Raw genomic sequence first — 14,964 nt, 5'->3', positions numbered from 1 at the left:
CTACCCTCCAATGTAGGATGACACAGATAGAAGGGACCAATGGTCTGATGAAGTCTGACCCTCCAACATTAAGATGACAGAAAGAAGGGACACAAACTAATGGGACCCATGGGCCATGGTTTCTGACCCTTCCACTTGAGGGTGACACACAGACAGACAGCAGGGACCTGTGGTCCATGGGTTCTGTCCCACTCATCCTAGCGGGATACAATGAGGTAGAAACAACTTCTGCTACAGAATACTGCTACTTCATACTCATGTTGTCTATATCATTCCTTCCATCAGACACCTTTGCCAGCAAAGTGGCGGCGACGCAGGACCAATATGCGGATGCCTGCATCGGCAACGTAACAGGCAGCAATGCGGTGAATGTGTTCCTGGGCATCGGAGTGGCCTGGTCCGTAGCTGCCATCTACTGGGCCATCCAAGGGAAGGACTTTGAGGTGGAGGCGGGCAGTCTGGCTTTCTCTGTCACCCTCTTCACAATCTTCGCGTTCATCAGCATCAGTGTCCTCCTGTATCGCCGGAGACCCCACATAGGAGGGGAGTTGGGGGGCACATGCCTCTCCAAGACCCTTACCGCCATGTTATTTGTCGGCCTCTGGCTCCTCTACATCATATTCTCGAGCCTGGAAGCCTACTGCCATATCAAAGGCTTCTAAGAAGGTGTGGGAGGGAGGGTAACACCCTCCTTGAACTGAGTCCTCAAACATTCCATTAGCTCTCACCCGTATTGGGTGTGGGCTGCTCCCTTAGTGTAGGGTTGAGGGCACAAACTGTATTTGATCTGATTATTATTATTTTATATATATATATATAAATATAATTCCCCAGCCTGATGTTCTCCCTCCCCCATCTCTGCCCATTGGTGGTGGCTCTGAGTTTGAAGGTAATCCTGTGAAACAAGAGAGATTAATATTAGGAGGGAGGCAGTTTTGCAAGAAGGTCCTGTGCATTCAGGAAGGGAAGGGATAGTCAGTGATAAAAAAAGAGACAGAAGAAATTAAAAATACAAAAAAATACAGAAAGCAAGAAAGAGAGACTTAAAGAAAGAAAGGAAAACAGAAAGGAAAGTGCGAAAAAGACAGGCGGAAACGGAAGGGAGATGGAGAGAGAAATAAGGTTTTATTTAATTCCTGTTGTCTCTACATAATGAATGATGATTAAAGGAATAACAGTGACAATTATGGCCTTTATAATGATGCTGAGTATGTCCATGTATGTCCAGACTCGCAGAGCTTGTTACCAGAGCATTACTCAAATCATTGATTCTGTACATTGTCCATGCTGCTCTTTAACTCAGAAGGTGATTACCAGTAGCAGGGGTTCCAGTCCAGTTTTTGGCGAACCCCTTTCAATTCTCCTTACAATTTCTGTGCTAGGGAAGGAGATTTAGCCTGTTGCAGTCATACTCAGCAGCACTGTGTTTCAGCATGCTCATTTTGCAGGAGGGTATGGATCCCTGAGGTGGGAAAGTAACTTAACACTTCATTCCACTCCCTCCCCTTTAGTTTGCTAAGTCACCAACTGTTCAAGGCACACGGCTACAATTTAAGGGCTTCTGTATTTTGTTAGCCAAGTGTTATAACAACTCCCTGGCAAAAGGGACCCATCTCCTCCCCACTACACTTTTCATTGACCTCCAGCAGAGAATGGGCTAGGTCAAGTACATTGCCTGCATGTCCTCCTGCCCCATTGCCATGGGTTAATTCTGAGCCCCTCCAGAAGCTAAAGAGTTAATCCCCTATGCTGCAAAACTGGCCCTGGAACGCATTGCTTCAGAATTAGCTGGAGGCCCCATTGCCAGTAAGAGAGATAATTACAAGTTGTACAGGGTAAGGATTGTTGTGGGATAACAGCTAGTAGGTTAAGCCATTTGTCATACTGCAATGGGAGACACAGACAAAATGGGATATAAGTGACATGTCCGAGTCACCCTGCAATGGGAGGGACAGACTCCATGGACCATACTGTAGGTTCCTTTTGTCTATGTCACTATATGTCACCCTGCAATGTATGTATGTATGTATGTATGTATGTCTTTATTTATATAGCGCCATTAATGTACATAGCGCTTCACATTAGTAATACATGTGACAATCATATAAATAACAAATAATACATATAACAGATGATGGGAATAAGTGCTTCAGATGTAAAAGTAACATTTAGGAAAAGGAGTCCCTGCTCCGAAGAGCTTACAATCTAATTTGTTGGTATGGAGAATGCAGAGAGACAGTAGGAGGGCGTTCTGGTAAGTGCGTCTGCAAGGAGCCAAGGTAAATGTATGAGGTGTTAATTATCAGCTATGGAGCTACTCATATGCTTCCTTAAGCAGGTGTGTTTTAAGGTGGGTCTTAAAGGTGGATAGAGAGGCTTCTAGTCGGATATTGAGGGGAAGGGAATTCCAGATGTGTGGGGCAGTCAGTGAGAAGGGTTTAAGGTGGGAGAGGGCTTTAGATACAAGAGGGGTAGAGAGAAGACATCCTTGAGCAGAACGCAAGAGTCGGGATGGTGCATAGCGAGAAATTAGGGCTGAGATTTAAGGAGGAGCAGAAGAGTGTAAAGCTTTATAAGCGAGGAGGAGAATTGAGTGTGAGATGCGGAATTTGATTGGGAGTCAGGAGAGTAATTTCAGCAGGGGATACACTGAGACAGTTTTTGGAAATAGCAGAGTGATTCTGGCAGCAGCATTTAGGATAGATTGTAGGGGAGAAAGGTGAGAGGCAGGAAGGCCAAACAGCAGGAGGTTACAGTAGTCAAGACGGGAGAGAATGAGGGTCTGTGTCAGAGTGTTTGCAGTCGAGCAACAGAGAAAAGGGCATATCTTGGTAATATTGCGGAGGAAAAAAACAACAGTTTTTTGCTACCTTTTGAATGTGAAAGAGGAGTCGAGTGTGACCCCCTAGGCAGTGTGCTTGTGCTACTGGGTGAATGATAGTACTTCCAACAGTTATGTGGAAGGACGAAATAGGGCCAGGTATGAGAGGAAGTATGAGGAGCACAGTTTTTGCCATGTTAAGTTTAAGTCGGCGGAGGGCCATCCAGGATGATATAGCAGAGAGACATTCCCAAACTTTAGTCTGTACAGCTGTAAGGTCAGGGGTTGAAAAGTAAATTTGTGTGTCATCAGCATAGAGGTGATATTTGAATCTAAGAGATGTGATTAGGTCACTTAGAGAGAGTGTCTAAAGAGAAAAGAGAAGGGGTCCCAGGACAGAGCCCTGGGGTACCCCCACAGAGAGATCGATAGATACGGAGCAGGTGTTTGCAAAAGAGACATTGAAAGTACGATGGGAGAGGTAGGATGAGATCCAGGATAGAGCTTTGTTCCGAATACCAAGAATATGGAGCATGTGAAGGAGAAGAGGGTGGTCCACAGTATCAAATGCTGCAGAGAGGTCCCGTAATATGAGCAGAGTGTAATGACCTCTCTCTTTGGCAGCATGGAGGTCATAAGTTATTTTACTGAAGGCTGTTTCAGAGGAGTGAGCAGTGCGAAAGCCAGATTTTAGAGGGTCTAGGAGAGAATAGGTGTTAAGAAAGTGGAGCAAGTGAGAGAATACAAGACGATCAAGGAGTTTAGAGGCAAAAGGCAGGTGGGAGACAGGTCAAATGTTAGAAAGACAGATAGGGTCAAGCTTGCTGTTTTTGAGTAATGCTATGACTGTTGCATGCTTGAAGGAAGAGGGAAAGGTACCAGAGTAGAGGGAGGAGTTAAAAATGTGTGTGAGCGTAGGAATTATAGTAGGAGCAAGAGGTTTTAGGAGATGGGAGGGAATGGGATCAAGAGGGCAAGTGGTAGAGGGAGAAGAGGAGATCAGCAACGACACATCCTCTTCCATAACAGCGGATAAAGAGTCAAGGAATGGAGGAGGAGAGTTAGGAAGAGGTGTAGGATTGGGGGAGGATACAGAGGGGATGGCCTGATGTATGGATTCCACCTTTTCTTTGAAATAGTCGGCAAAGTCCTGAGGTGACATGGAGGAAGAAGAACAGGCAGCAGAGGGTGGTCTGAGTAGGGAGTCAAAGACAGAAAAGAGTCAGCGTGGGTTAGACTTTTGTGTGTTGATAAGTGAATTAAAGTAGGTTTGTTTAGCTTGAGAGGGCAGAGTTGAAACAGCTTAAATTTGAAGTGAAGGAAGTCTGTGAGTGTGTGAGATTTCCTCCAGAGGCGTTCTGAGGAACGAATACAGGAATGCAGCCTGCGCATGTGGGAATTTAGCCAGGGTCTGGGGTTCAAAGGGCGAGAACGGCAGAGAGAAAGCGGGCATCAAGAGAGGAGGATAGGGCAGAGTTGTAGTTCCTGACCAGGTTTTCAGGGTCTGGAGCAGAGTTGAGAGAGGATAGGGAGAAGCGTAAAGTGGAATCAAAAGCTGGTAGGTTAATAGAGTGTAGGTTTCTGCAGAACCGTGGGGTAGATGGAGGTGGAGAAGGGGAGAAGTTAGAGAGAGAAAAAGAGATGAGGTGATGGGGAGATAGAGGAAAAGGGGAAATTGAGAAATCAGAGAGAGAACAGTTTTTGGTGAAAACCAGATCTAGGTAGTGACCATCCTTGTGGGTACTGGCTGCAGTCCACTTTTGAAGGCCAAAAGAAGAGGTTAGAGAGAGAAAGCGGGAAGCCCAAGTGAGAGAGGGGTTGTCAATATGGCAGTTGAAGTTCCCAAGGTGAAGAACAGGGGAGTCTGAGGAGAGAAAGAAAGAGAACCAGGATTCAAAGTGAGAGAAATACAGAAGGGGGATGAGTAGAGGTAGGTAGGCGATAGACAGGGAGAGGAGAGAAAATCTGGACAGTGTGAGCCTCAAAGGAGGGAAAAGCAAGAGAGGGAGGAATTGGAAGGGTACGGTGGTGGAAGATAGAGGAGAGCAGGAGCCCCACGACTCCACCCCTGCCATCAGCGCGCGGAGTGTTGGAGAAAGAAAGGCCACCATTAGAGAGGGCAGCTTCCAGAGTAGAGTCAGACTGAGTAAGCCAGGTCTCAATTATAGCAAAGAGGAGCAAAGAGTGAGAGAAAAAGAAGTCATGCAGGAACCTGCTAGAAAGGGAGCGTGCATTCCAAAGGGCACAGGAGAAAGGGAGAGAGGAGGGAGGGTGACAGGGATGTGTATGAGGTTAGAGCAGAAGGAGTAGAAGTTGTATGTGGAAGGCGAGGACGAGAGCATGTCGAAATAAGGCATTGACTAGGATTGGAAGAGATATCCCCAGAAGCAAGGTGGAGAAGCATGGATAAAAAGATAGTGTGTTGGGAGGATTTATAAGGGTGTGTGTTAATGCAGGGGATATAGCTGTGTAGTGTTAGAGGACGCAGGTAAGAAAGGAGTTCATGTGAACTGAGAAGTGGTGAAGGAAGGAGAGATGGAGATATATGAATAGAGTTAGAGACATACTGAGGCTGGTAGAAAGAAGTACCTATTTTGAAAAGAAGTGAGGTCGAAACAAATAAAAACAATATTGGCGGCGTGGCAGCAATACTTTATTGCTGTGATGTGCAGTCTGGGATAGATAATAGCCTCCTTTCCAGCGTAGTTAAAAATCCAGGAATCGGGGCCAGTAGGTGTTGTGCACTTGCACAGTATATTGGTTTCTTAGGCAATGGAAGAGAGGGAGACAGGATGGGTCATGGGTTCCTTCTTTCTCTGTCACCCTGCAGGAGTATGTTCAATATATCCTCATTGGGCCATACATTCCTTCTGTTGTATGTGTAGGAAGGACATGTTCCATGGATTATGAATGCTTTGTGTCACTATACTTTCACAGTTAATCCACAATGGGCTATACCTCTCTTCATCTCTGCATCACCTTTCGGGTAAAACATGGAATATATGAGAATAAGTTTTTTTTTTTTCCCAGCCTCCACTGCCCTGTGATATATGTCAGATATACAAGACTGGCACCTCTCACACCTCTTTCTGTCCTAACTCGGTCACATATTAAACCTTTGATTGGTTCAGGATCCCGAGCCAGCCAATCAGGATTAAGCCATTTGCCAGCTCCCTTTTCCTAAACAGGAGATTTATTTACTTATTTCTTCATTTTTGTTTTTGGCTCCAGCGGCTAATTACACTGCCATGAAGCCTCAAGTCAGAGAGGGGCCTGAATCTGTCGAACTTATACAATGTAAAGGCTCATCAATTGTCTGTTAAACCCTTTCAAACCTCAGCACTGTCATGGCGGGAATAGCCAATGACTAAACAGGTCTACAGGTAGAGCTGTCATTACGTTTCTGATCACCCTGAGTTGTCTGTCTGGTTTAGATTTAACCTAGTGACATAGAAGCTGAGGTTGAATAAAAACATATGTCTGTCAAATCCAACCCTTTTTTTCATGCTATACCTAGTGGAAGATGTGTACAATATACTGATCCAAAAGAAGGCAGGAAAACCCCAGGAAACATCTTAGATATTTAGGGGCTATTTCAATAAAGCGTCAGTTTTCGGCTGAAAATCCCCATTGACGTCATTGGGAATTTTTAGCGGAAACCGGCCTGAATCCCCCACTGGTCTTTATTGAATTAGCCCCTTAAATCCTGAACTTGATGAATTTCTATTTTTAACGTTACAAGCGGATTTATTGACATCTTCAGTTAGTTTTATAGTTTTACAACAAAAACTCATATACATGTCTTCCACAGTCCTCTTAAACCGGCTTCATTCATCCCATTGTCATGTTACACAGTGGTTATGTGCTGCAGATAGGGATTCTGTTTTTTTGTATTTGCAAATGAGCACACCGGGAGAGTCACTATGGATTTACCTTCTGCATTACACAACTTGTGCAGCTTAGTCTGAGATAGGGAAGGGAAGAATCAGCAGGCCTGAGACAGCTGTTTCATAAGTTTGAGCTTGGTCACTGGTTCTGCATTGTGAAGCTCGTAGTGGTTGCACAATAAACAGACTTAGTTTATGGTGGGCAAAAAAATGTGACAAAGATCCTCTACCGTACAAAGTACAGCAAATATTGAGAATTCATTTGTGTGCTTCATGTCTTCCACTGGTCCCCAAACCTGCTTCACTTCTCTCCAAATTTCACAGTCTCCCAAACTGATTAAACATAGCCCGGATTTCAACACATGGGCATCTCATGGTGATCAGAAGCCAGGTCCATCCATTATCTGCAGATACACAAGAGGGGGCTTTCTGGGGCCTGTTCACGATAAAGCTGGCATTGCAGCTGCCCGCTCAGTGCATGTACAACTGGGTTTAGTGAGGCGATGTGTGGTACTGGGGGAAACATAACCCAGAGGACTTCAATAAGCACACAGGTGACAGCCGCAGCTTCTCACAGATCCTGGACAGTTGTTGGGAAATGGCTGGTTTGAAGCTAAGAGAAATTTACTGTTTATATGTTTACAAAAATTAAAAAATGAAATTGGGCGAGTTCCTCCCAGTGTCTGTGCCAGATGGAGGCACCACGTGCTATGCTGGGAGGGATGTTTACTGCCTTTGTATTGGTACTCTTCCCATGTGGCTGTTCTATATGTAATGCTGGAACCCCCTGTTGCCTTCTGTGTTGTAGTCCCCTTATCTGTCAATTCTCTACCCACCCTTTCTTCTCTGCGGTTCCCCTCTCTATTTGTTCCCCTCTTCTTCTCTCTCTTTCATCTATCACTCTCTCTCCTAACCTTTGTTTCCTCCATTTTCCTGTCTCCTCTCCTTTTGACTTTCTGACTTCTATCTTCCTGTTGTGCTTTATTCTCCCCCCCCCCCTTCTTACGCTATTTCCCTCTCTCTCTCCCCCTATCTTCCACCATCTCGGTTTTCTCTCTTGTTTCCTGACCATTCTCTCTTCCTCTCTGCCTCTTTACCTGTCTCTCTGAGTCTGCCTGTGCTAATAAATTGAACGGACCACAGCATGTCATTATATTGCAAGAAGAAATCTATAACTTTATGAATATAATTATTTATTTTGAAAAAAAAGTGTCCTTTTGTCTTATTGTGTAGAAAGAGGAATAAACAATACATGTATTTTTAGCACATTTTGTAAATCACTTAACAGGATACTGGATGTTGAGTGGGACACCTCAAAACTGCAGTTTTGCTGTTAAAATGGAAAAAAAAGTAATTAAAAAAAATGTGCACACTTGCTGAAATCAGATTTATCAAATGAAAATTATTTTTATCATAATTAGCGCTTTTTTGCACCAAGCAGACCTATCAATTACGTTTTACCGCTACTAAAATAGTAATTTGTAGAAGTGGTTCATTTTTAAAGTTTTGCTCTAGTTTTTCAGCCACAAAACAAGCAATAATGAAACAATGAAAACAGGGTGTTTCCCCTGGTAAAAAAATAATATTGCAATATTTTCATTAGAAAAGAGGCGAGTTAGAGGGGATATGATAACTTTATACAAATATATTCAGGGACAATACAAGGAGCTTTCAAAAGAACTATTCATCTCAAGTTCAGTAGAAACAACACAGGGTCATTCCTTAAGGTTAGAGGAAAGGAGATTTCACCAGCAACAAAGTTGGTTTTCATTAACCATGGAGACTGTGATGGCAGATACAATAGATTTCTTCAAAAAGCTTGGACGTCTTTTTTAGAAAGGAAAGGTATACAGAGATATACCAAATAAGTAAACATGGGAAGGATGTTGATCTAGGGATTAATCCGATTGTCATTATTTGGAGTCAGAAAGGAATTAATTTTTCCCCTTATGAGACATCATTGGATGATTTTTCACTGGGGTTTTTTGGTTTGCCTTCCTCTGGATCAATATACTGTAAATACAAATATAGTATAGTTTGGTATTGTAGCCAGGTCCCCTCTGGTTCCCCCTCCCTTACCTCCCATAGAGTGGGGGCTGTTGTACTGGCGACAGGACTGCCGGGGCTGCCGGCGGGCCCCTCCGTAGGGTGCTGCCATCTTGAAGGTGCACGCGCAACCGCGGTGTGTTCGCGCATGCGCAATGCGGCGTTTGGATGGGCAGTGCCTTCTAGAGGTCGCGGCGACCATGATAGAAGTCGCGCCAATGTTAAAGAGGGTATGCGGGGACTACAAGCCCCATAGTGCTCAGGGGCAGGACCACCATGTGACGCCAGGGAGCCAATAGCATGGCTAGTTCTCCTGCCGGAGGATATACAATTAGTGCACTGCCAGGAAATGCGTTAGTAGGTGCCAGGAAGGGAAAAGGGAAGGAGGTGACTGTGCAGAGAGGCAAGTAGCACTAGGCCAGACCCCCCCCCCCCCTAGGCCCTGGATAGGCCCTGAGACATCATTGAGCTTATGGCTGCTATAGGGACAGGCCCTAGGATAGGGAACCTACCCCATTAGTACTGTAGTGAGAGCGAGGGACACAGCGGACGCTGCATACCCTGAGGAGAGGTCTGGGACCAGGCCTAGTTAGAGAGAGAGAGACATTACCTGGGTGGGACCACCCTTGAGGGACGATCGTCTTCGTGGAGTCCAGGAAGTCGCTGAGGAGATCGTGGATCGGTGGATCCTTTGCGTAGATATCTATGGGCCCATGTGCTGGAGCACTGGGCAGGTATGGTTAATAAGTGCACCAACAGAGTACTCACACATAGTGGCAGCGCTGACCACAGGACAAGGGTGGGAAGGGTTGTACTGTGAACACGGTGTGGGGTACACGGTGGTGGGGGTATGCTTTGTATGGGTCATGGGTAATTGACTCTTAGGCATTATAGAGTGGTAAGAGTTATCTATGTTCAGTAAATGCCATTTCAGTTTATACGTGTCTGTATTCATTGTGATTGTGTCCTGTGAGGGGCTACTCTCACTCTATTGGGATCCCTTACAGGTGGAGGCGCTGCACCATATTGTAAGTAATTCACCCCAGGCTCTCCGTGTCGGAGGCTTAGGCTCCTGGGAGCCAACAGGTAAAAGAGCAGCACCAATAGCTTTCTGTGTTCAGGGGGAAACAGGGCTACAGAAGTATAGTACAAAAGTAAGTATCCGTCATCTAAATTTAGCATAGGTTGAACTCGATGGACATATGTCTTTTTTCAACTTCATCTACTATGGAACTATGGAACTATGGAACACTAAAATTCACCCTATATAGTGAGAAGAGGAAGTTATCTTTTATAGCCCTGTGGCTTTGGAGGAGTTGGGAGGCTCAGATCCACGGGTCTCTTCAATGAACTTTATTTGTTGCAAAATAAACTTACTGAATTGGCCATATAGACATACGCCCGAGAGCAGCGTTTCCCAATTAAATTTAGTCATGGGACCTTTTTATATTTTGTACAACAGAATGGAACCCCTTAAATATATTTAGTGTAGCACATAGAAAAAAAAAAAAAAGAAATGCGCTCCCGGCGAAAATTTTTCTTGGTTCAAGATCAAATACCTTTAAATTGAAAGTTACATTTTTCCAGGGGGAAGGCAACTACACGTTTTGTCCTCTTTCATGTCTGATAAATAAATGCCCCAGCCTGCCAGAAGGAGGAGCAGCAGCGGCCAAATTTTTTAAATGTTTTATTTTTTCGCGGAATACTTAATTTAACCTCACGGAACACCAGGGTGTTTTAAAAGACCCCCACCGTCCCAATACATTTTTAAAAGACCCCCACTGCCCCGATACATTTTTAAAAGACCCCCACTGCCCCCATACATTTTTAAAAGCCCCCACTGCCCAAATACATTTCTAAAAGACCCCCACCGCCCAAATACATTTTTAAAAGATCCCCACTGCCCCAATACATTTTTCGCGGAACACTTAATTTAACCTCACGGAACACCAGGGTTTTTCAAAAGACCCCCACCGCCCCAATACATTTTTAAAAGAGCCCCACCACTCCAATACATTTTTAAAAGACCCCCACCGCTCCAATACATATATCTCCCCCAGCACCCCTCAGCCTACATCAGGCGGGAGGAGAGGCTGGTATCCTGCCCTGTGGTTGCCGGTGGAGAAAACAGCAGGGGGGCGAAGGTGGCAGTGGTGGGGGGGAAGGGGGGCGGCGAAGGAAGCAGCATTGGGGGGGGGGGGCAGCGAAGGAAGCAGCGGCAGGGGGGGCGAAGGAGGCGTGGCGGGGCTAGAGGCGGTCAGAGCAGTCAGGGACTGTAAGTGCCACACTGCTAGAGCGCGCTCCTGCAGTCCTTACCTGAGAGCGGGCTCGGGGGCGGAACCCCTGGGACTGCTCCATGGAACCCCATTTGGGAAACGCTGCCCTAGAGGATCTTATCAAGAGCTCCCATCAGAGAGAGATGGATCATTTATTTTAGAAGAAATCTGTGAGTGAGACCAACACATTCATGTGCAGATAGTATTATATTTTGTAATTTGCTACACCATTATCTGTATTTTCTATTTTTTTATATTTCACCATGTGACCCACAAGCGCTCCCCCTATCTGGAAGACGACATACAACTTTTGTGACCAGTGAACGGTCGATTACAAGGGTGTAGAGCTGCTATTTCACATACTTCTTATTATATCACTGTATTGTTTATTTCACTTGTTTTTGGTGAAGTTTTATATTCACATCACTACATTTGAGGTATTTATGTTGTAATGTATTCACTGTATTTTGGGTTACCACACTGGTTCTATTGGTTCAGCAAACACAGTTATACAACATTGCACAGAAGCGCTCGGTTCATTTTCTTTTTTCATCCACATCAAAGGTAAGAACTTTTGAATGAGTTTCCTATGTTATATGGAGATTTTGATCCGTGCTCTTGCTTCCTTATGCACCTTGACAATGGTCATCTCTCCCCTCTTGAGGCTCTTGTGCATGGAGGTATTCCCAATGGACCAACCATAGAAAGAAAAAAGCACAAAACCGCAGCAAGGGTGAAAGAATTGTATTAAACAAAGCAGATAAATGTAAATATCAACTTACATAATAAAAAGATCTGTGATCAAATTAAATCCTTTAAGAGTCCATCTCCTTGTGTCCCTGCTCCCTGAGTGTCTAGCTCGGCGGCATCTGCTGGCAGAGGCTCATGTTCCCGTGTGCTGGGAACAGCTGAGACTTCACCTCTCACAGCCTCACTAAGCTACTTCCGGGTTCGCGCAAGGCAGCGTAACACGTATGTGATAACAAAACTTAGTACAGTAGAGGCAGCGATTATTCTAACAAAAAACAGTGGCAATTCCCCAAAAGACCCAGGTACACCCAGGTACATTCTGAATACATGCCTTAAACTTTCCTTAAACTAGCCCCAGCATTTCTGCATTGATTAATCAATTATCAGATTAACAGCGGGGGTCCCTGGCAGTCCCATTCAAACTGAATTGGACTGCCAGGGATCCCTGCTGTGTTAATCCTGTGGGTCGTTAGTCAATGCAGAAATGCCTTAAACGTGCCTCAAACTAGCCCAGCACATACCCAGAATGTAACCCGGCTAGTTTACAGCAAATGTTAGAATAATCGTTGCCTCTACTGTAGTTCTCCAAACCAGCAGCCTGCGCTAGGCAGGATAGCCCAACCGGCAAAGTACATACAATGCAGCATGGGGGCACCAACAAGTGAACCCAATAATGGAATGACTACCACTACGCGTTTTGCTCACACGTGAGCTTCATCAGGTTGTAATGAACATCATCTACATCAGCCTTTAAATACACTCTTCAAAAAGGGGGTGGATAAACATCACTAATTGAAGTAATAATGCAACCCCTTCCATGCATGTTGTCGAAGGAAAAACCCAATAAAGTACATATTGGAATCAAAAAGTAATATCCATTAAACACAGCATATATTCTTATAAACCAAGAATATAAATCTATAGTACTTGTTTTATGTGGTATCAAGGGTATCTGATGTATAAGTAAAATCCTATTAAAAAAAATAAATGCATATATAGAAACAATAAAATACATGAAAAGAAAGAAATAAAGGGTAGGGAGAGGGAAAGGAGGAAAGAATAAAAGGAGAATAAGAGGGGGGATTGATATGAAGAGGGAAAAGGGGTTGAAGAATGAAAAAAAGAGGATGAGGAAAGGAGGAAAGGGGGGAAGAGGGGAAGATTGGAGAGGGGGGAGGGAAGATGGAGGGGGAGGGGAAAGGGGGGAGAATGATGGTAGGGATAAGGGGGGAACAAGTGAGGGGGGAGGGGGAAAGAAAGGAATAAAGGAAACTGAAGCTGGTTGGGGGGGAAGAGGGGGACGATGGGGGAGAAAGGGCGGGGGATATGGCAGAACAACAGTGATACTAGAATCATCCCTTGGCTATTTGAGAAACGGTATAAGTTTTATATAGTCATTTAGACCTCCTGGGAATCTGCTCTGTAAAGTGAAGATCCAATATTGTTCCCTTTTTGCAATATCAATGTAACGCATATTCCCCCCCCCCCCCTCTGGGAGATTTTGCTGCTACATGGAGTGTGGTGGTGCATACCTGCTGGGTCACAGTAGATCTGAGTCTCCAGCATGATGGTAGGGGATATCAGAACAGGCTTCTGGGGCATAAATTAATTCGTACTCACAGTGACAGCGCCTCCATCTCTTGCAGGCCCTAGGAATGAGGGGAGCAATCCCTGCAGGAGAGTTATTTTCCCTTCCCCTGATAGATTGCAGTCTCAGGCAAAGCACTGTGTTGTGTGAAACACATTGGAGGGTCACACCTCCTTGTTTGTCATGTGTGATAGACAATAAATATATTTTTTCTATTTTTATACCCATGTGTCCCTGGGCAGTGTGCTGCTTTGTGCATTTATTTGCATATTTTTTGCTCAGGCAGGAAGGTACTGGTGCAGCCACCAGTATTAGAACACTTACCTGGGAGATTCTGGGGCACTCTCACAGTAAATGCTGCAACATTGCTGCAACAGTTCTGTAAGATTCAAATAGAAGGGGACTGCAGGGACACTCTGCTGTGTTAATCTGATGGGCCATTAAGAATCTCACAGAAATGTTGAGGCAATGTTGGGCATTTACCTTGAGACTGCCCCAGAATGTCCCAGGCAAGAGATCTAATACTTGTTGCTTCATCTGTATAGTGAAACAGGAACATTTTATTTCACACTGTAGACTTCACAGCATACACAACAACAATCAGATATTCGGGCCTTCACCCTCAGGGTGTTTCCCTGGACAAACGCTGCAGGTACAGGGCCCCCACAGCTCTCCTGGCTCTTCTCCTACTCACTAGTGGAGTAAGAGGAATAGTCCCCCACTCCCCTAAGGGAGGGAGTCCAAACTGTACAGAGCACTGCAAAGTTATTCGGGTAGACCAGCCTCTCTCAAGGGTACAGGCAACTGACTAAATCAGGAAGTGCAGCTCCTTAAGTACAGGTAATGCAGGAACCAGTCCTGAGTCCCTGATTGGACACAAGGCCTGGTTGCACCTCCTCCCCTGTGACTCACTGAAGCTGCAGGGTGTGGGGAAAACCCATGATTAGTCCTGGCAGCCCATCTCTTACTAGGGCTTATTGCCAGGAGGAGGGCAGACTGGTAGCCAGAAACCAGGCCTGGCTACATGAAGATCACGATTACCCGCTCAAACTGTATCCATAATCCTTTCTATGCCCATGTACTGTACTCCCTCTGTTCTACATTATGGCTGTGAAACATTTTAAATTGTCTGGAGTTAATTTTGGAGATTAATCTTTAATCATGGATGTATTCTGAATATCTGGACTAATATTCTGATGAATTTCTTCAAACACGTATGACTGTGATCTGATTTTCATCTATCAATTGAAAGAACTTTAATCAAATTAACATCTTACTGGTTTGAGCTGAATAGGCAGAAACCTCCCTTAATTGTTAGTCAAGTGAACGTGTTTAACTATATAAGGCAGTCTCTCTTGGCTGTGAGCCATATGGCTGTGAAACATTTTAAAGTGTAACATTGAAAGTGTCTGGAGTTCATTTTGGAGTTGAAATTGGAGGTTAAGATTAGAGGAAGACCTGGACTCTGCACAACAATAACTCTGCAACTGTGTGTGAGGAATCGGGGAGTGCGTCCCTTGCGGCGCGTTCCCTCCTTGCCTATCTATAGTACTGCAGCTGCCGAAGATTCGCCCCCCGCTGATGTGTGCATCACCG

The 14,964-nt window shown here is 44.9% G+C and overlaps 1 protein-coding gene across 5 annotated transcripts in view; it reads left to right on the top strand.

The window, feature by feature from the left end:
* SLC8A2 (solute carrier family 8 member A2) overlaps window positions 1-8,074 on the top strand; it is an 83,782-nt gene extending 75,708 nt beyond the window's left edge. For 3 of the 5 annotated variants that reach the window (XM_075606855.1, XM_075606856.1, XM_075606857.1), the window contains exon 7: window positions 286-8,074. In XM_075606855.1, the coding sequence (XP_075462970.1) occupies window positions 286-662 (377 nt within the window). In that variant the 3' untranslated portion in view covers window positions 663-8,074. The remainder of the gene's footprint in view (window positions 1-285) is intronic. The other 2 variants (XM_075606853.1, XM_075606854.1) reach the window with 1 other exon arrangement.
* The last annotated feature ends 6,890 nt before the right edge of the window (window positions 8,075-14,964 follow it).

This window comes from Ascaphus truei, chromosome 7 (assembly GCF_040206685.1).
Source record: "Ascaphus truei isolate aAscTru1 chromosome 7, aAscTru1.hap1, whole genome shotgun sequence".
NCBI classification, from domain to species: domain Eukaryota; kingdom Metazoa; phylum Chordata; class Amphibia; order Anura; family Ascaphidae; genus Ascaphus; species Ascaphus truei.
This window is presented reverse-complemented; position numbering and strand designations above follow the sequence as displayed.